The sequence below is a fragment of the Pseudophryne corroboree genome, chromosome 11 (genome assembly GCF_028390025.1).
Source record: "Pseudophryne corroboree isolate aPseCor3 chromosome 11, aPseCor3.hap2, whole genome shotgun sequence".
Taxonomy (NCBI): domain Eukaryota; kingdom Metazoa; phylum Chordata; class Amphibia; order Anura; family Myobatrachidae; genus Pseudophryne; species Pseudophryne corroboree.
Genome location: NC_086454.1, coordinates 156,825,927 through 156,848,417, shown reverse-complemented (window position 1 = coordinate 156,848,417; position 22,491 = coordinate 156,825,927). Strand labels below are relative to the sequence as shown.

Below are 22,491 nucleotides of genomic sequence, written 5' to 3'. Positions count from 1 at the left end.
GTGTTTCCTCCTCTTCCTCTCATCACAAAAGTGTTGAGGATCATAAGACGAAAAAGAGTACAGACAATACTCATTGTTCCAGACTGGCCTCGAAGGGCCTGGTACTCAGATCTTCAGGAGATGCTCACAGAAGATCCTTGGCCTCTTCCTCTAAGGGAGGACCTGTTACAGCAGGGGCCCTGCATGTTCCAAGACTTACCGCGGTTACGTTTGACGGCATGGCGGTTGAACGCCGCATCCTAGCTGAGAAGGGTATTCCGGAGGAGGTCATACCTACTCTAATAAAGGCTAGGAAGGAAGTGATGGCAAAACATTATCACCGTATCTGGCGGAAATATGTCTCTTGGTGTGAAACCAAGAATGCTCCTACGGAAGATTTCCATCTGGGTCGTTTTCTCCACTTCCTACAGACAGGAGTGGATATGGGCCTAAAGTTAGGCTCTGTTAAAGTACAGATTTCAGCCCTGTCGATATTCTTTCAGAAGGAATTGGCTTCTCTTCCAGAAGTCCAGACTTTTGTAAAAGGAGTGCTGCACATCCAGCCTCCTTTTGTGCCCCCAGTGGCACCATGGGACCTGAACGTGGTGTTGCAGTTCCTTAAATCACACTGGTTTGAACCCCTTAAAACGGTTGAGTTGAAATTTCTCACCTGGAAGGTGGTCATGTTATTAGCCTTGGCATCTGCGAGGCGTGTGTCAGAATTGGCAGCCTTGTCTCACAAGAGCCCCTACTTGATTTTTCATGTGGATAGAGCGGAATTGAGGACTCGGACTCAATTTTTACCTAAGGTGGTGTCTTCATTTCATATGAACCAACCTATAGAGGTGCCTGTGGCTACGAGTGACTTGGAGGATTCCATGTCCCTGGATGTAGTTAGGTCCTTAAAGATTTATGTAGCCAGGACGGCTAGAATTAGGAAAACAGAAGCATTGTTTGTCCTGTATGCTGCCAACAAGATTGGCGCACCTGCGTCGAAGCAGACTATTGCTCGCTGGATCTGTAACACGATTCAGCAGGCTTATGTTACGGCTGGAATGCCGTTACCGCATTCACTAAAGGCCCATTCCACTAGGAAGGTGGGCTCTTCTTGGGCGGCTGCCCGGGGCGTCTCGGCACTACAGCTTTGCTGAGCGGCGACTTGGTCGGGTTCAAACACTTTTGCTAAATTCTACAAGTTTGATACCCTGGCTGATGAGGACCTAGCATTTGCTCAGTCGGTGCTGCAGAGTCATCCGCACTCTCCCGCCCTATTGGGAGCTTTGGTATAAACCCCATGGTCCTTACGGAGTCCCCAGCATCCTCTAGGACGTAAGAGAAAATAAGATTTTAAACCTACCGGGAAATCTTTTTCTCCTAGTCCGTAGAGGATGCTGGGCGCCCGTCCCAGTGCGGAAAATCTGCAAGACTTGTATATAGTTATTGCTTACATAAGGGTTATGTTACAGTTAGAATCGGTCTTGGACCGATGCTGTTGTTTGTTCATACTGGTAACTGGTTATGTGTATTCCAGGTTATATGGTATGATTGGTGTGGGCTGGTATGAATCTTGCCCTTAGATCAGGCATTCCCAACCTCGGTCCTCAAGGCACACTAACAGTCCTGGTTTTAGTGATATCCAGGCTTCAGCACAGGTGACTTAATTAGCACATCAGTTATTTTGATTTAACCATCTGTGCTGAAGCCTGGATATCACTAAAACCTGCACTGTTGGTGTGCCTTGAGGACCGCAGTTGGGAATGCCTGCCTTAGATTAACAAAATCCTTTCCTCGTGTTGTCCATCTCCTTTGGGCACAGTTCTCTAACTGAGGTCTGGAGGAGGGGCATAGAGGGAGGAGCCAGTGCACACCCATACTAAAAGTTCTTTTAGGTGCCCATGTCTCCTGCGGAGCCCGTCTATACCCCATGGTCCTTAAGGAGTCCCCAGCATCCTCTACGGACTAGGAGAAAAAGATTTACCGGTAGGTTTAAAATCTTATTTTTTTCAGCCTAAAAAAATAAGCCTAATTAGACACTTTAATATTACATAATTTTTTATTTTTAAACTGTGTGTTAAGTATTAACACTATTTGATATTTTAAAACTTGTATAAATGTCCCATACGTGACAGTGGAATGGTCTGTTGGGAAACAGTTACAGTGGTAGGAGGCAGCAGTGTTCAAATGGAGGGTTATGGGTCGTTGGGTCGACAGGCATTAGGTCGACAGGTGAAAAGGGTTTTTGGAGGTTTTTTGTGTCGTTTTCTTTGTAAAGTGATGGGGAACCCGAAATAGTGCACCGTGTCCCCTCACATGGTTCGCTTCACTCGCCATGCTTCGGGCAAGGTACCTCGCACCGCTACTGCTTCGCTTGGCACAGGTTACCGATCCAATCGTAGTCCACGTGGATCGTCCAGTATGGAAAACTAAAAATAAAATAAAATTAAAAACTCATGTCGACCTAATGACCATGTCGACCTAATCTCTGTCGACCTAACGACCGTATCCCCAAATGGAGTTGAAGGAATGATGTGGAGGGGGAGGTGTGCATGAGCAGAAGGCGCAGGTTGGATATAGTGTCGCAAACAACAGCCACTCCGGTTCCTAGTGTCTGCCAGCTGTGACAGGAAAGCAGAGGCAGCACATCTAACACCGGAAGCTAGGCAAGGGGCATTGCTTGTGGCAGTGTGGGGGGGCACTTGGGTGTCAGCCCCATACGCCTCCTTTATAATCCTGCCCTGGATATGACTCCTCTCTCTATCACTAGATCATCTAGATGTATTGAGCTTAATGTATTTATATTTGCTCTCTTCTTTTTGCTGAAGTCACTAAACACTCTGGGGGTCATTCTGAGTTGATCGTAGCTGTGCTAAATTTAGCACAGCTACGATCATGTTCCCAGACATGCATGGTACGCCCAGCACAGGGCTAGCCCGCTCCACATGTCTGTCCGCACCCCCCCTCCACAAGTACAAAAGCATCGCTCAGCAGCGATGCTTTTGTACTTGTTGAGTAACTCCCGGCCAGCGCAGCTCCTGCGGCTGACCGGAAGTTGCTCGTCGCTGTGGCCCGCCCGGCCACGCCTGCGTTGGCCGGACCGTGCCCCCAAAACGGCGGGCAAATGCCGCTGTGCCACCCCCTCCCGCCTAGCGACTGCCTCTGCCTGTCAATCAGGCAGAGGCGATCGCTAGGGAACGACGGCCTTTGGCCGTCCGGCATGCGCCGGCGCACTGCGACGCCGGTGCATGCGCAGTTCCGTCCCGATAGCTGCGAACAACTGCAGTGAGCGATTGAGTCGGAATGACCCCCTCTCTTTGTTCCATGCAATGATTTGCCATGTATATAATTCGGTTGTTAACATATTTGCTCAGCAATGCAGGGAGATCACAAGACCTGTCTTCTCGTATGTGTACAGACCTTGGGGTAAATTTACTAAGATGGGAGTTCTATTTAAGATGGGATGTTGCCCATAGCAACCAATCAGATTCCAGGTATTATCTTCTAGAAGGTGCTAGATAAATGAGAAGTAGAATCTGATTGGTTGCTATGGGCAACATCCCATCTTAAATAGAACTCCCATCTTAGTAAATTTACCCCCTTGTGTCGGTCTTGCTGGCACCCCACTAACAGTTACTTCTTGGCAGATCCTCTCTCTCTTGCAATTGCGGGGCTTAACTACTTTAATAAACTATTTTCTTGTAAATTATAAGTCATGTCCTGCATAGGGAACACATACAAATCCCCTCTGTCCTAGTGCTCGGCAGCAATTTCAGATCACAGCTGTGCATTTTACACATAACCAATTGCAATGCCAATCGCCATTCTTTTGAATTCCAGTGCACTTCTTACCTGTGTGGAGTCAGGATTACTGAAGGTGTGGAAGGAAGGAGCATGTGATAATGTGAGTATATATGAAGGTAACAAACACAATTCAAATAGCTACAGATAGTTTGAGGTTCTGTGGTCTCACCCCTAAGAACCTTTTAACCTTGAGAAAAGTGTCACGTAAAACTCATAGGGATCTTTTTATTATTAATTGCTTATTCAATACAATCTGGCGTGATATTAACACCCAGGATCGCCTTGCAATATCATTTGTGTCAGGCCAATGTATTATAGAGCCACCCGCATGGGGCCCATTCCTGCAATATGCTGAGTGTGGAAGTGGGGCTACTGCGCATGTGCGGTTCCGCTGGCCACACATGCACAGCAGCAATTTCCTGGAAGGGTTCCGAGGGGAACCCTCTGCTAGATAGCTTTGCGATGTGTAGCCCATAGGCTACAGCAGGCTACCGCCATCTTCAGGTGGCAGTAGATCAGGGGTGGGGAACCTCTGGCCCGCGAAGCCGTTTGGTCCGGCCCACCAGCTTGTGTCAGTGAGACACGCTGCCGCTCAGTCCGGCGGCAGCGTGTCTCAGCTGTCAGAACAGGGAGGAGAGCGCGGCTGTCGGGTGGGAGCGGCGGCGTGTATGACTTGAAACCAGCCGCCGGTTCGTGAGCAAATCAGAGCTCGCGGACCGGCAGCCAATCAGAAGCCGCAGCTGCCGGTCCGCGAGCTCTGATTGGCTCTCGAACCGACGGCTGGTTTCAAGTCCTACATGCCGTCGCTGCGCTGTCCTCCGTGTCCCGCCGAAAGCAGCACGGTAAGCAGCACGGAGGGGGGGGGGGCAGGGCATGGCAGGGCATCTGTATACCTGGCACTGTGGGGGGCATCTGTATACCTGGCACTGTGGGGGGCATCTGTATACCTGGCACTGTGGGGGGCATCTGTATACCTGGCACTGTGGGGGGCATCTGTATACCTGGCACAGTGGGGGGCATCTGTATACCTGGCACTGTGAGGGGCATTTGTATACCTGGCACTGTGGGGGCATCTGTATACCTGGCACTGTGGGGGCAATTGTGGATCTGGCACCGCACTATTGGGGGCATATGTGTATCACGTCCCATTTTAACTGGCCACACCCATTTTTTGGCGCGTGCGCCTCCGGCGCGCACACACAGTACCTCTAAGGGGCAGACCTACTGGGGGGCAGGGTAATTTTTTAAGTTGAGAATTTTTGTATGGACCCCAAAGGATTATATAAATATCCAAATGGCCCTCGGTAGAAAAAAGGTTCCCCACCCCTGCAGTAGATGCTGGGGGGGGGGGGGGTCTTGGCGTTCCAGAAATGAATACATTTGTCAGCATTGCATCCCCCATAGAAATCTATGGAGGGAATTCTGCCAGCGGGAATGGAGGATCGCAGCAGGTATCCGATATCTGCTGCAGCCCCTCCATACATTTAGGTGATACTAAATATTTGTGGCTAACCCCCGAAAACGGAGGTTTTCGGGGGAACAAGCCACAAATATTTTTTGATAAATGGACCTATTAGTGTATTAGGTTTCATCATTGTAAAGGGGCAAATTCTGGATTTAGTAATAGCGTTATGACAGATTCCTTTATCTAAAGATGATTAACTAAGACAGCGTACATAATACTTTGATAAACCGTCGTTACCTGTTGCACATGAGGGCTAATTCAGATAAGTAGCCTGTTTTGAAAAGGAAGTAAAACTTATTTCTGCAGCGGGGTACACTGGGTTTCCACAGGGAATAAATTGGGGTGTAGAGTTGGATCTTGATCTGAGGCACCAACAGGCTAAAGCGTTGACTTCCCAGGATGCACTGCACCGCCTCTTCTATAGCCCCGCCTCCAGTCTTTGGAGCTTAGTTTGTAAGTTGCCTGCATAGCAGGTCACTAACAGGTGGGGCTGCGCTAAGCACCCCTGAAAAGAGCTTTTTAAGAAGACTTCAAGGGCCGCAACACTGTTTATGTCATTCTGACATTCTGTGCTCCGGCTCCATCACCTCCCCAGCAGCGCTGCATACTCCCGCGGGCGGGTTCCCGGGTACTTACAGCGGAGGCGCACCGGTCTTCAGGCACACCACCACTGACGCTCTCCCGGATCGCGTGGCTGCTCATCAGGGAAGGAGGTAAGAGGGTCCCCTAGGTGGGACCTGCCGGTAAATTGCAGTCCGGTCGCGGTCCCAGGAAACGGACCGGGCCGCTGGCGTGGACGCTGTACTGCTCAGTGACCCCACTATATCCTCCAGTGCAGGGAGCACAGGTCGGCTTTACTAAAATCCGTTTTACATAGGCTCCACAGTACCCATTGCTGAGGACCAGCATAGGGGATAAGGCTCTGACCTGTAGCCACTCCCCCAGCTCTGGGCACTATCTACTGCTGGTGTTCCCGAACTGGAGCTGCATTTCACTCTCCCTCACTCCCTGACAGAGGTTTTGGCGCCATCTTTACATAGCTGAGCTGATCTCCGGGACTGCAGGGCACTGTCTCCTCTGTAAAGGCGTCTGCCTCATCAATGTTGTGCATTTACAGGCACTTAAGTATTCTACATGTCATTTTAGACAGTGTTAGTTAAGAACAAGTGCACTGTTACCTGAATATTTAGTACGAGTATTCTGTGATATACATCCAATATCTACTGTGCATTGTTTTATCTATTGTTTATCTGTAATAACTTCTGCATTGTACCTGTGATTGAGTGTGCCTGTAGCTTCTGTGTGGATTCATCCTCGTTTGTCACACTTCTTGATATCACTATATTCTGTGCCCTGGGGGTTTAGGTGTGTGAGGGTCATATATATATATATATATATATATATATATATATATATATATATATATATATAATGTATAAGCTGTTTTTCTTTACAGGACTGGAGTGCCGAATACTTCTCTTTGATATATATATATATATATATATATATATATATATATATATATATATATATATATAATCTATATCAATGTGTTTATATTTCTCTTACGTCCTAGAGGATGCTGGGGACTCCGTAAGGACCATGGGGTATAGACGGGCTCCGCAGGAGACATGGGCACTATACAGAACTTTAGATGGGTGTGCACTGGCTCCTCCCTCTATGCCCCTCCTCCAGACCTCAGTTGTATCCTGTGCCCAGAGGAAACTGGGTGCATTACAGGGGAGCTCTCCTGAGTTTCTCTGAAAATAATTTTGTTAGTTTTTTTATTTTCAGGGAGCACTGCTGGCAACAGGCTCCCTGCATCGTGGGACTGATGGGAGAGAAGCAGACCTACTTAAATGATAGACTCTGCTTCTTAGGCTACTGGACACCATTAGCTCCAGAGGGTCGGAACGCATGTCTCACCCTCGCCGTTCGTCCCGGAGCCGTGTTGCCGTCCCCCTCACAGAGTCGGAAGATAGAAGCCGGGTGAGTATCAGAAGAAAGAAGACTTCAAAGGCGGCTGAAGACTTCAGATCTTCTCTGAGGTAACGCGCAGCGGTAACGCTGCGCGCCATTGCTCCCACACACAGCACACACAGCGGGCACTGACGGGTGCAGGGCGCAGGGGGGGCACCCTGGGCAGCAATATTAAACCTCTTGGGACTGGCTAAAGTATATAGATATACTGGGGAGGCAGTATATAAGATAATCCCCCGCCAGGATTGTGAATTTGAGCGGGACCGAAGCCCGCTGCTGAGGGGGCGGGGCTTGATCCTCCAGCACTAACCAGCGCCATTTTCTCCACAGCACACTGCAGAGAAGCTGACTCCCCTGCTGAACACGGTGACAGAGGGCAAAAAAGAGGGAGGGGGGGGTACATTAGATTGGCGCAGTGAGTGTATATACATATATTGGTATAAAAGCGCTGTTTAACTGGGAATTCTGTTTCCAGAGTCAGGTGGCGCTGGTGTGTGCTGGCATACTCTCTCTCTGTCTCTCCAAAGGGCCTTAGTGGGGAATTGTCTCCATATAAATATATCCCTGAGTGTGTGGGGTGTCAGTACATGTGTGTCGGCATGTCTGAAGCGGAAGGCTCATCTAAGGAGGAGGTGGAGCAAATGATTGTGGTGTCGCCGTCAGCAACGCCGACACCGGATTGGTTGGACATGTGGAATGTTTTAAATGCAAATGTGTCTTTATTACATAAGAGATTGGACAAAGCAGAGTCCAGGGATAGAACAGGGAGTCAATCCATGGCTTTGACTGTGTCACAGGGCCCTTCAGAGTCTCAGAAACGTCCCCTGTCCCAAGTAACAGACACTGATACCAACACGGATTCTGACTCCAGTGTCAACTACGATGATGCGAGGTTACACCCAAGGGTGGCCAAAAGTATTCATTCCATGATTATTGCAATAAAGGATGTTTTACATATCACTGATGACCCCTCGGTCCCTGACACGAGGGTACACATGTTTAAGGAAAAGAAACCTGAGGTAACCTTTCCCCCATCTCATGAGCTGAACGAGTTATTTGAAAAAGCTTGGGAAACTCCAGACAAGAAACTGCAGATTCCCAAAAGAATTCTTATGGCGTATCCTTTCCCTGCACAGGACAGGTTATGGTGGGAATCCTCGCCCAGAGTGGACAAGGCGTTAACGCGCTTGTCAAAAAAGGTGGCGCTACCGTCTCCAGACACAGCAGCCCTCAAGGATCCTGCTGATCGCAGACAGGAAACTACCTTAAAGTCAATTTATACACATACGGGGGCCTTGCTCAAACTGGCAATAGCGTCGGCTTGGGTTTGTAGATACCTTGTCAGCTGACATTGATACCCTAGATAGGGATACCATTTTATTCACCTTAGGTCATATTAAAGACGCAGTCTTATATATGGGAGACGCTCAGAGAGACGTTGGGCTACTAGGTTTAAGAGCCAACGCCATGGCAATGTCAGCTAGGCGAGCCCTGTGGACCCGCCAATGGACGGGTGATGCCGACTCAAAGAAGCATATGGAAGTTTTACCTTACAAAGGTGAGGATTTATTTGGGAAGGTCTCGCGGACCTGGTTTCCACAGCTACCGCGGGTAAATCTGCCTTTTTACATTATGTTTCTCTGACGTCCTGAGTGGATGCTGGGACTCCGTAAGGACCATGGGGAATAGCGGCTCCGCAGGAGACTGGGCACAACTAAAGAAAGCTTTAGGACTACCTGGTGTGCACTGGCTCCTCCCTCTATGACCCTCCTCCAGACCTCAGTTAGAATCTTGTGCCCGGCCGAGCTGGATGCACACTAGGGGCTCTCCTGAGCTCCTAGAAAAGAAAAAGTATATTTTAGGTTTTTTATTTTCATTGAGATCTGCTGGCAACAGACTCACTGCTACGAGGGACTGAGGGGAGAGAAGCGAACCTACCTGCTTGCAGCTAGCTTGGGCTTCTTAGGCTACTGGACACCATTAGCTCCAGAGGGATCGACCACAGGGCCCGACCTCGATCGTCCGTTCCCGGAGCCGCGCCGCCGTCCCCCTTGCAGAGCCAGAAGCAAGAAGAAAGTCCAGGAAATCGGCGGCAGAAGACTCCGGTCTTCATTAAGGTAGCGCACAGCACTGCAGCTGTGCGCCATTGCTCCCTGTGCACACCACATACTCCGGTCACTGATGGGTGCAGGGCGCTGGGGGGGGCGCCCTGGGCAGCAATTAGAGTACCTTAAAAGTGGCAAATCACACATAATATAGCCTAATAAGCTATACATGTGTAAAATACCCCTGCCACATTATTATTATAAGAGCGGGAGAAGTCTGCCGAAAAAGGGGCGGGGCTATCTCCCTCAGCACACTGGCGCCATTTTCTCTTCACAGTGCAGCTGGAAGACAGCTCCCCAGGCTCTCCCCTGTAGTTTTCAGGCTCAAAGGGTTAAAAAGAGAGGGGGGGCACTAAATTTAGGCGCAAAATTGTGTATTATAGCAGCTATAAGGGAAAAATCACTGTGGGTAGTGTGAATCCCTGTATTATATAGCGCTCTGGTGTGTGCTGGCATACTCTCTCTCTGTCTCCCCAAAGGACTTTGTGGGGTCCTGTCCTCAGTCAGAGCATTCCCTGTGTGTGTGCGGTGTGTCGGTACGGCTGTGTCGACATGTTTGATGAGGAAGGTTACGTGGAGGCGGAGCAGATGCCGATAAATGTGATGTCGCCCCCTGTGGGGCCGACACCAGAGTGGATGTATATGTGGAAGGTATTAACCGACAGTGTCAACTCCTTACGTAAAAGGCTGGATGACGTAACAGCTATGGGACAGCCGGCTTCTCAGCCCGCGCCTGCCCAGGCGTCTCAAAGGCCATCAGGGGCTCAAAAACGCCCGCTACCTCAGATGGCAGATACAGATGTCGACACGGAGTCTGACTCCAGTGTCGACGAGGTTGAGACATATACACAATCCACTAGGAACATCCGTTGCATGATCTCGGCAATGAAAAATGTGTTACACATTTCTGACATTAACCCAAGTACCACAAAAAAGGGGTTTTATGTTTGGGGAGAAAAAGCAGCCAGTGTTTTGTTCCCCCATCAGATGAGTGAATGAAGCGTGGGTTCCCCCGATAAGAAACTGGTAATTTCTAAAAAGTTACTGATGGCGTACCCTTTCCCGCCAGAGGATAGGTCACGTTGGGATATATCCCCTAGGGTGGATAAGGCGCTCACACGTTTGTCAAAAAAGGTGGCACTGCCGTCTTAGGATACGGCCACTTTGAAGGAGCCTTTTGATAAAAAGCAGGAGGCTATCCTGAAGTCTGTATATACACACTCAGGTACTATACTGAGACCTGCAATTGCCTCAGCATGGATAGTGCTGCTGCAGCGTGGTCTGATACCCTGTCAGATAATATTGATACCCTAGACATGGATACTATTTTGCTAACCATAGAGCATATTAAAGACGTCGTCTTATATATGAGGGATGCACAGAGGGATATTTGCCGGCTGGCATCCAGAATTAATGCAATGTCCAATCTGCCACGAGGGTATTAGGGACCCGGCAGTGGACAGGTGATGCTGACTTTAAAAGGCACATGGAGATTCTGCCTTATAAGGGTGAGGAATTGTTTGGGGATGGTCTCTGGGACCTCGTATCCACAGCAACAGCTGGGAAGAAAATTTTTTACCTCAGGTTTGCTCACAGCCTAAGAAAGCACCGTATTATCAGGTACAGTCCTTTCGGCTTCAGAAAAGCGAGCGGGTCAAAGGCGCTTCCTTTCTGCACAGAGACAAGGGAAGAGGGAAAAAGCTGCACCAGACAGCCAGTTCCCAGGATCAAAAACCTTCCCCCGCTTCATCTGAGTCCACCGCATGACGCTGGGGCTCCACAGGTGGAGCCAGGTGCGGTGGGGGCGCGTCTCGGGAACTTCAGCGACCAGTGGGCTCGCTCACAGGTGGATCCCTGGGTTCTGCAAGTAGTATCACAGGGATACAAGCTGGAGTTCGAGGTGACTCGCCGTTACCTCAAATCAGCCTTGCCTGCTGCCCTCGGAGAAAGGGGAGGTAGTACTGGCGGCAATTCACAAGCTGTACTTCCAGCAGGTGATAATCAAGGTACCCCTCCTTCAACAAGGCCGGGGTTACTATTCCACAATGTTTGTGGTACCGAAACCAGACGGTTCGGTGAGACCCATTCTAAAATTGAAATCCTTGAACACTTATATACGAAGGTTCAAGTTCAAAATGGAATCGCTCAGGGCGGTTATTGCAAGCCTGGACGAAGGGGATTACATGGTATCACTGGACATCAAGGATGCTTACCTGCATGTCCCCATTTACCCTCCTCACCAGGAGTACCTCAAAATTGCGGTACAGGACTGTCATTACCAATTCCAGACGTTGCCGTTGGTCTGTCCCTGGCACCGAGGGTATTTACCAAGGTAATGGCCGAAATGATGATACTCCTTCGAAAAAAGGGAGTTATAATTATCCCGTACTTGGACGATCTCCTTATAAAGGCGAGGTCCAGGGAGCAGTTGTTGGTCGGAGTAGCACTATCTCGGGAAGTGCTACAACAGCACGGCTGGATTCTGAATATTCCAAAGTCGCAGCTGGTTCCTACGACGCGTCTACTGTTCCTGGGTATGGTTCTGGACACAGAACAGGAAAAAGTGTTTCTCCCGGAGGAGAAGGCCAAGGAGTTGTCATCTCAAGTCAGAGACCTCCTAAAACAAATACAGGTGTCGGTGCATCAATGCACGCGAGTCCTGGGAAAGATGGTAGCTTCTTACGAAGAAATTCCATTCGGCAGGTTCCAGGCAAGGATCTTCCAGTGGGATCTGTTGGACAAGTGGTCCGGGTCGCATCTTCAGATGCATCGGCTGATAACCCTGTCTCCAAGGGCCAGGGTGTCGCTGTTGTGGTGGCTGCAGAGTGCTCATCTTCTAGAGGGCCGCAGATTCGGCATACAGGACTGGGTCCTGGTGACCACGGATGCCAGCCTTCGAGGCTGGGGGCAGTCACACAGGGAAGAGACTTCCAAGGACTATGGTCGAGTCAGGAGACTTCCCTACACATAAATATTCTGGAACAAAGGGCCATTTACAATGCCCTAAGTCAGGCTAGTCCCTGCTTCAACACCAGACTGTGCTGATCCAGTCAGACAACATCACGGCGGTCGCCCATGTAAACCAACAGGGCGGCACAAGAAGCAGGATGGCGATGGCAGAAGCCACAAGGATTTTCCGATGGGTGGAAAATCATGTGTTAGCACTGTCAGCAGTGTTCATTCCCGGAGTGGACAACTGGGAAGCAGACTTTCTCAGCAGGCACGACCTCCACCCGGGAGAGTGGGGACTTCATCCAGAAGTCTTCCAAATGATTGTACACCATTGGGAAAGGCCACAGGTGGACATGACGGCGTCCCGCCTCAACAAAAAGCTAAAACTATATTGCGCCAGGTCAAGGGACCCTCAGGCGATAGCTGTGGACGCTCTGGTAACACCGTGGGTGTACCAGTCGGTGTATGTGTTCCCTCCTCTGCCTCTCATACCCAAGGTACTGAGAATAATAAGAAGGAGAGGAGTAAGAACTATACTCGTGGTTCCGGATTGGCCAAGAAGAGCTTGGTACCCAGAACTTCAAGAAATGATCTCAGAGGACCCATGGCCTCTGCCGCTCAGACAGGACCTGCTGCAGCAGGGGCCCTGTCTGTTCCAAGACTTACCGCGGCTGCGTTTGACGGCATGGCGGTTGAACACCGGATCCTAAAGGAAAAAGGCATTCCGGAGGAAGTCATTCCTACGCTGATTAAGGCTAGGAAAGATGTGATCGCAAAACATTATCACCGCATATGGCGAAAATATGTTGCTTGGTGTGAGGCCAGGAAGGCCCCAACGGAGGAATTTCAACTGGGTCGATTTCTGCACTTCCTACAGTCAGGAGTGACTATGGGCCTAAAATTGGGGTCCATTAAGGTCCAGATTTCGGCTCTGTACATTTTCTTCCAAAAAGAACTGGCTTCACTGCCTGAAGTTCAGACTTTTGTTAAGGGAGTGCTGCATATTCAGCCCCCGTTTGTGCCTCCAGTGGCACCGTGGGATCTCAACGTGGTGTTGGATTTCCTGAAGTCGCATTGGGTTGAGCTAAAATACCTCACGTGGAAAGTGGTCATGCTGTTGGCCTTGGCGTCGGCCAGGCGTGTATCAGAATTGGCGGCTTTGTCATGCAAAAGCCCTTATCTGATTTTCTTATATGGATAGGGCGGAATTGAGGACTCGTTCCCAATTCCTTCCTAAGATGGTATCAGCTTTTCATGTGAACCAACCTATTGTGGTGCCTGCGGCTACTTGGGACTTGGAGGACTCCAAGTTACTGGACGTAGTCAGGGCCCTGAAAATATATGTTTCCAGGACGGCTGGAGTCAGGAAAACTGACTCGCTATTTCTCCTGTATGCACCCAACAAGCTGGGTGCTCCTGCTTCTAAGCAGACTATTGCTCGCTGGATCTGTAGCACGATTCAACTTGCACATTCTGCGGCTGGACTGCCGCACCCTAAATCTGTAAAAGCCCATTCCACGAGGAAAGTGGGCTCTTCTTGGGCGGCTGCCTGAGGGGTCTCGGCTTTACAACTTTGCCGAGCTGTTACTTGGCCGGGTTCAAACACTTTTGCAAGAGTCTACAAGTTTGATACCCTGGCTGAGGAGGACCTAGAGTTTGCTCATTCGGTGCTGAAGAGTCATCCGCACTCTCCCGCCCGTTTGGGAGCTTTGGTATAATCCCCATGGTCCTTACGGAGTCCCAGCATCCACTTAGGACGTCAGAGAAAATAAGATTTTACTCACCGGTAAATCTATTTCTCGTAGTCCGTAGTGGATGCTGGGCGCCCATCCCAAGTTCGGATTGTCTGCAATACTTGTATATAGTTATTGTTTAACTAAAGGGTTATTGTTGAGCCATCTGTTGACAGGCTCAGTTATATTTCATACTGTTAACTGGGTATAGTATCACGAGTTATACGGTGTGATTGGTGTGGCTGGTATGAGTCTTACCCGGGATTCAAAATCCTTCCTTATTGTGTCAGCTCTTCCGGGCACAGTATCCTAACTGAGGTCTGGAGGAGGGTCATAGAGGGAGGAGCCAGTGCACACCAGGTAGTCCTAAAGCTTTCTTTAGTTGTGCCCAGTCTCCTGCGGAGCCGCTATTCCCCATGGTCCTTACGGAGTCCCAGCATCCACTACGGACTACGAGAAATAGATTTACCGGTGAGTAAAATCTTATTTTCCCCACAGCAAAAGAAAACGGCGCATTATCAGATGCAGTCCTTTCGGTCGCATAAGTCCAGAAGAGGTCGGGGCTCTTCCTTCCTCGCCAGAGGTAAGGGTAGAGGGAAAAAACTGCCGACTACGGCTAGTTCCCAGGAGCAGAAGTCCTCCCCGGCTTCTACTAAATCCACCGCATGATGCTGGGGCTCCACTGAGGGAGTCCGCGCCGGTGTGGGCACGTCTTCGACTCTTCAGCCACGTCCGGGTTCAGTCAGACGTGGATCCTTGGGTGATGGAAATTGTATCCCAAGGTTACAAGCTGGAATTCGAGGACGTGCCTCCTCGCCGGTTTTTCAAATCGGCTTTACCAGCTTCTTCCCCAGAAAGGGAGATAATTTTAGCGGCAATTCAAAAATTGTGTCAACAACAAGTGGTTGTCGAGGTTCCCCGGGTTCAACAGAGAAAAGGGTACTAGTCAACCCTATTTGTGGTCCCGAAACCGGATGGCTCGGTCAGACCCATTCCAAATTTAAAATCCCTAAACCTGTACTTGAAAAAGTTCAAATTCAGGATGGAATCGCTCCGGGCAGTAATCTCCAGCCTGGAAGGGGGGGATTTTATGGTGTCACTGGACATAAAGGATGCATACCTTCATGTCCCCATATATCCCCCTCATCAGGCTTACCTGAGATTCGCTGTACAGGACTGTCATTACCAGTTTCAGACGTTGCCGTTTGAGCTTTCCACGGCCCCGAGTATTTTCACCAAGGTAATGGCGGAAATGATGGTGCTCCTGCGCCGGCAGGGAGTCACAATTATCCCGTACTTGGACGATTTCCTGATAAAAGCGAGATCGAGAGATCAGTTACTGAAAAGCGTGGCGCTCTCCCTGGGAGTGCTGCAGCAACATGGCTGGATTCTAAATCTACCAAAGTCACAGTTGGTTCCAACAACTCTTCTATCGTTCTTAGGCATGATTCTGGACACGGAACAAAAGAGGGTTTTTCTCCCAACGGAAAAAGCCCAGGAACTCCAGAACATGGTCAGAGACCTGTTAAAACCGAAAAGAGTGTCGGTCCATCAATGCACTCGAGTACTGGGGAAAATGGTGGCGACCTACGAGGCCATCCCCTTCGGCAGGTTTCATGCGAGGACTTTTGAGTGGGACCTTCTGGACAAGTGGTCTGGGTACCATCTCCAAATTCATCAGAAAATAAGCCTATCCCCCAGGGCCAGGGTGTCTCTCCTATGGTGGCTGCAGAGTGCTCATCTTCTAGAGCAGTGTTTTTCAACCACTGTGCCGTGGCACACTAGTGTGCCCTGAGCAGTCTCCAGGTGTGCCGCCATAGAAGCACAGCCAGGCCCGTCAGTGTTTTGCCACTACTGAGGCCCTGGAACGATCAATACTGGTGGGTTTAGTAGTTGCAGAGCCAGTTCTAATTTTGGGCCCAGGCAGTGTTGGGCTCTTCTGGCTTTCTCAGTTGTGGCTCAGGCATTACCAATGGAGAAGCTGCAACATGACATCCTAGTACACGCAACTGCACCGTGCATCACCATTATATTTGAATGTGCCTTGTCAATATTTAAAACTTGTTCCGTGTGCCGCGAGTTGTAAAAGGTTGAAAATCACTGTTCTAGAGGGTCGCAGGTTCGTCATTCAAGACTGGGTTCTGGTGACCACGGACGCGAGCCTCCGAGGGAGGTTGGGGAGCAGTCACACAAGAAACTTTCAGGGGATATGGTCAAGTCAGGAGGCTTGTCTACACATCAACGTACTGGAATTGAGGGCCATATACAACGGCCTACGTCAAGCGAAGAATCTTCTTCGTGACCTACCGGTTCTGATTCAATCAGACAACATCACAGCCGTGGCTCATGTAAACCACCAAGGCGGAACAAGGAGCAGAGTGGCAATGGCGGAAGCCACCAAGATTCTGCGCTGGGCGGAAAATCACATAAGCGCTTTGGCAGCAGTCTTCATTCCGGGAGTGGACAACTGGGAAGCAGACTTCCTCAGCAGACACGATCTCCATCCAGGAGAGTGGGGACTTCATCAAGAAGTTTTTGCAGAGATAACAAGTCAGTGGGGACTTCCTCAAATAGACATGATGGCTTCACGCCTCAACAAGAAGCTTCGGAAGTATTGTGACAGGTCGAGGGACCCTCAGGCAGTAGCAGTGGACGCCCTGGTGACACCATGGGTGTTTCAGTCGGTCTATGTGTTCCCTCCTCTTCCACTCATCTCAAAGATATTGAGAATCATAAGACGAAAAAGAGTACAGACAATACTCGTTGTTCCAGATTGGCCTCGAAGGGCCTGGTATTCAGATCTTCAGGAAATGCTCACAGAAGATCCGTGGCCTCTTCCTCTCAGGGAGGACCTTTTGCAACAGGGGGCCCTGCGTGTTCCAAGACTTACCGCGGTTACGTTTGACGGCATGGCGGTTGAACACCGAATTCTAGCTGGGAAAGGCATTCCGGAAGAAGTCATCCCTACTCTGATAGAGGCTAGGTAGGAAGTGACGGCGAAACATTATCATCGTATCTGGAGAAAGTATGTATCCTGGTGTGAATCCAAGTATGCTCCTACGGAAGATTTCCATCTGGGCCGTTTTCTCCACTTTCTACAGACAGGAGTGGATATGGGCCTAAAGTTAGGCTCCATTAAGGTACAGATTTCGGCCCTATCAATTTTCTTTCAGAAGGAATTGGCTTCTCTCCCAGAAGTCCAGACTTTTGTAAAGGGAGTGCTACACATACAGCCTCCTTTTGTGCCTTCAGTGGCACCATGGGACCTTAACGTGGTGTTACAGTTCCTAAAATCTCACTGGTTTGAACCTCTTCAAACGGTTGAGTTAAGATTTCTCACTTGGAAGGTGGTCATGTTGTTGGCCTTGGCATCTGCAAGGCGGGTGTCCGAATTGGCGGCTTTGTCGCACAAGAACCCCTATCTGATTTTCCATGTGGATAGAGCAGAATTAAGGACTCGTCCTCAATTTTTGCCTAAGGTGGTTTCATCGTTTCACATGAACCAACCTATTGTGGTACCTGTGGCTACGAATGACTTGGAGGATTCCAAGTCCCTGGATGTAGTCAGGGCCTTAAAAATTTATGTAGCCAGGACGGCTCGGGTTAGGAAAACAGTGGCACTGTTTGTCCTGTATGCAGCCAACAAGGTTGGCGCTCCTGTTTCTAAGCAGACTATTGCTCGCTGGATCTGTAACACGATACAGCAAGCTCATTCTACGGCTGGATTGCCGTTACCAAACTCTATAAAGGCCCATTCCACTAGGAAGGTGGGCTCTTCTTGGGCGGCTGCCCGAGGCGTCTCGGCGTTACAGCTTTGCAGAGCGGCGACTTGGTCGGGTTCAAACACTTTTGCAAAATTCTACAAGTTTGATACCCTGGCTGATGAGGACCTTATGTTTGCTCAATCGGTGCTACAGAGTCATCCGCACTCTCCCGCCCGGTCTGGAGCTTTGGTATAATCCCTATGGTCCTTACGGAGTCCCCAGCATCCTCTAGGACGTAAGTGAAAATAAGATTTTAAACCTACCGGTAAATCTTTTTCTCCTAGTCCGTAGAGGATGCTGGGCGCCCGTCCCAGTGCGGACATTTTTTCTGCAAGGCTTGTATATAGTTATTGCTTACATAAGGGTTATGTTACAGTTGAGATCAGTTTTTGGCTGATGCTGTTTTGTTCATACTGTTAACTGGTGGCGTATATTCCATGTTATACGGTGTGGATGGTGTGGGCTGGTATGAATCTTGCCCTTAGCTTAACAAAAATCCTTTCCTCGTATTGTCCGTCTTCTCTGGGCACAGTTCTCTAACTGAGGTCTGGAGGAGGGGCATAGAGGGAGGAGCCTGTGCACACCCATCTAAAGTTCTTTATAGTGCCCATGTCTCCTGCGGATCCCGTCTATACCCCATGGTCCTTACGGAGTCCCCAGCATCCTCTGCGGACTAGGAGAAAAAGATTTACCGGTAGGTTTAAAATCTTATTATTTATTTGCGCTACACAGTCTATACTGGTTTTTTTTTTATGTTTTACAGTGTATTTACTGTCACATAACTCAGGGGGTTAGTTGCAGGTATTATGTTTGTCTAGCTATACTGTATTGTTACGCTCTAAGGCTACATTCCCTATAATGTCTGTCACATAGGGCGGGAAATCCGCAGACGCTTCTGCATCATGCAGTGCTGGCACCATGGATTTACCTGAGGGGGAAGTTTTAACTGATGGTTCAGGCACTGGGTGCCATACATCTCCCAGTCAGCCCGTAGCATCTGTGGCCAATCAGGAACCACCTTGGGCAGCGTTCTCAAGTATGCTGAATACGTTTGTGACACATCTAACGCCCTCTGTGGGACATCCTGTGCCATTGCAGCCACATATTGTCCCTGTGGTTAATCCGCCCTGGGCGGACACTCTGTCTACCCAGTTACAACAATTAAATCAATCCTTGGTTAAACAAAAGTCTACCCCACGCCCCTCTGGGGTCAAGGGGTCATCTAATCGGACCTGTTGTTCCTCACAATCCACTAATATTTTGGATGTTTCTTCTGATGAGCATGGGGAATATACTGATCCGTCAGACACTGATAGTCACTTCTGATGAGGAATCTACAACTCAGGTTGATGTTCCTGGCCTAGTGGAGTCTATTAAGTTGATTCTCCAAATTGATGAGATCGATCCCACTACTGCGTCTAAGAAACCTGATAAGTTCAAACGTCAGAAGGTTACTAAAGTAGTCTATCCACATTCTGACCATTTAATTGACATTCATCAGGAATCCTGGTCGTCTCAAGGAAAGAAATTTTCCCTGTCTAAAAAGATGCTAGCTCGTTATCCTATTCCTGCGGAGTTGAGTAACAAGTAAGAAACTTCACCACCGGTGGACTCCCATGTCGCCCGTCTTGTGGTGTCATCTACTCTGCCTGTCACCTCACTGAAGGAACCGACGGATAAGCATGTGGAGGGATGCCTGAAGCATATTTACTCCCTTACCGGTGCTGTACATAGGCCCACTATAGCAGCCTCTTGGGCCGCTAAAGGAATTGAAGCATGGGTTCAGGCAATTGAGGATGAGCTGCCTCAGGATATTTCTGACACTGCCAGACAATATCTGTCTCGTATTACCACTGCCTCCCACTACATTCAGGAGGCGTCCTCTGAGGCAGGTGTAATGGAGGCCAAGGCATCTACTACGTCTATACTGGCTCGCCGAATTCTGTGGTTGAGGTCCTCGAAGGTGGACCTGGACTCTAAAAAGACCTTGGAGGTACTTCCTTTTAAGGGAGACATCCTATTTGGGGAGGATCTGAATAAGATTGTGACTGACTTGGCGACTGCTAAGACTGCGTTTCTTCCAAGTACTATTCCTTCTGCACCGAAGGCTAAGAGTACCACTTCTCGTTCCTTTCGACCTCCAGGGAAAGCATAGGTCAGACGTACCCGAGACAGGCTCGTGCTTCAAAACCACTAAGCCCAAACCTAAACAGTCCTGGGTCGCCCGTCAACCTGCTTCCAAACAAGACAAGCCTGCTGCATGGGGGATCCCATGGTGGGAGGCCAACTTCTGCAGTTCACCCAGGCCTGGTTAAAGACCGCTTCGGATGTCTGGGTGCGGGAAATTGTCTCTTACGGGTACGCAATCTCTTTCAAGAAACGTCCCCCTCGCCAGTTCTACTCAACAGTTATCCCTTCGGATCCGTTGAAAGTGCAAATTCTTCACCTGGTTTTGCGATCCCTCCTGGACACAGGAGTGGTAGTGCCGGTACCTCTGTCCCAGAGAGGCAGAGGGATACTATTTGACCCTGTTTTTAGTCCCGAAACCTAATGGGTCTTCCGGCCTATACTCAACCTCAAATCTCTGAATAAATTTGTGAGAGTGTCCAAATTCTGTATGAAAACCCAGTGCTCTATTGTACTGGCCTTGGAACTTGAAGACTATATGGTATCCCTGGACATACAGGATGCTTTACCTACATATACCTATTGCATTATCGCATCAGCAATATCTGCGGTTTGCTATTGGCAACCTACATTATCAATTTTGGGCTCTGCCATTTGGACTGGCCACGGCCCCTCGGATCTTCACCATGGTCATGGCGGTTATGATGGCCCTTCTCCGCCGTCAGGGAATCGGGATCCTGCCGTATCTGGACGACTTGCTGATCCTGGCGAACTCCCAAGATATCCTTCTCAGTCATCTGGAACTGACGGTCCAATTCCTACAAGCCCAAGGGTGGCTCATCAACTGGAAAAAGTCCTCACTGGTTCCTGCTCGGAGCATGGTGCACATGGGGGCACTGCTGGGGACACACAGTCAAAGATTGTTTCTGTCTCCTGAGAAAGTCCTGAAGCTTCAGGACAGGATCAGATACTTCCTCTCTCGCCCAAGAGTGTCGATACACTCGGCGATGCAAGTACTAGGCCTCATGGTGTCTGCTTTCGACATGGTAGAGTATGCTCAATTTCACTCCCGCCCTCTGCAGAGGTTAATCCTTTCCAAGTGGGACGGCCTGCCTCATCGGATCAGATCTCAAAAGATCTCCTTGACTCCGGAGGATCGTCTGTCACTGAGCTGGTGGCTACAGGACCAACGGTTGAGCAGGGGCCGCCCTTCTGGATCTCCCACTGGGTCCTCCTAAAAACGGACACCAGTCTGCGGGTTTGGGGCGCGATGTTAGAGCAACACTTGCTCCAGAGTTGGTGGACCAAGGAGGAATCTCTCCTCCTGATAAACATTCTGGAATTGCGGGCAGCGAACAATGCGTTGACACTTTCCCTGCCTCTGATACAGAACACGCCTGTTCAAGTACAATCAGACAACGCCACCACGGTGGTGTACATAAGTCATCAAGACGGCACTCGAAGGTATGACAAAGGTATCAAAAATCAAAAAGAGCGGTCTTTGGATGTGGTACGGGCTCTCCGTATTTACGTGGAGAGGACTGCCTCTCTCAGGAGGTCCGATACCCTTTTTGTACTTTTTGGTTTTCACGAACGTGGCTTGTCTGCGAATAAGCAAATCTTTTTGTGGCATTAGCTGCTGGTCCCTTCTCCTGTCGTGAGAACGGGGTTCTATGTGACTAACATCTGCCTTCTCTTTTACCTACTACTGTATTGGACTGGTTAACAAAACTGAGCTCCTGTGCACGGAGGTGGCGTTATAGAGTAGGCCATGCAATGCATCCTGGGAACAGTTAAAGCTTTAGTCTGATGGTGCCTCGGATCAAGATCCAACTCTACACCCTGATGTATTCCCTGTGGAATCCAGTGTACCTCGCAGAAAGATTTAACCATGTTAAGTCTACCATAGATCTCCTTTTCATTTTATTAAGTCTAGAAATATTATTAATCTGCTACGTCTTTAATATGTAATGTTAAAGAGTCTCAATAGGTGTTAAGAGGAATATAATGACGTCATGCATATAAAGTTTTTGTTGCAAAAGTCTGATTCTGCATCGTACATATTGTAAGAAATAGCTAAAGACTGAGAGCGCAATATAGTAAAAATTGATAAACATTTAATGAAGCATATTTTATACACAAAAATACAGTAATTAAAAATGCAATTCAAAGACAGAAAAATGAAATAAAAGTTAAAAAACACCATGTAAATTAGATGTACATGATGTGATTTTATATCTGGGATTGCTATGAAATAGAAAGGTTCCTTGGAAAAAACACCTGTTACTTTATACAGAATATTTGAGACCATGAATCTATAAACAGTTACAGTTGTCTAGTGTTCACTCTAGGAGTGAAAAGGGGCAGGGCGCCGGACTCAAAGGGGCACATGTGCAAAGCCGCGCGCGTGTCCGAAATGGGGGCGCGGCCACGCAAATTAGGGGGCGTGGCCACGCCTCCGTCATTTTAGGGGGCGGTGCGGCCCACAGACGCTACTATAGAGAGCGTCTGTGGCCGCCGACGTCACTGTTGGGGGCGTGCCCAGCACCTCCGTCGGTGCTGGGCTTCCCCCAGCCCTCTCCCAATGC

At 49.2% G+C, this 22,491-nt stretch overlaps 1 protein-coding gene across 1 annotated transcript in view; it reads left to right on the top strand.

The window, feature by feature from the left end:
- Window positions 1–22,491, top strand: part of WDR74 (WD repeat domain 74) — a 92,069-nt gene that overhangs the window by 5,272 nt on the left and 64,306 nt on the right. Inside the window, 1 exon segment of the mRNA XM_063945010.1 lies at window positions 3,814–3,877. Within this exon segment, the coding sequence (XP_063801080.1) occupies window positions 3,814–3,877 (64 nt within the window).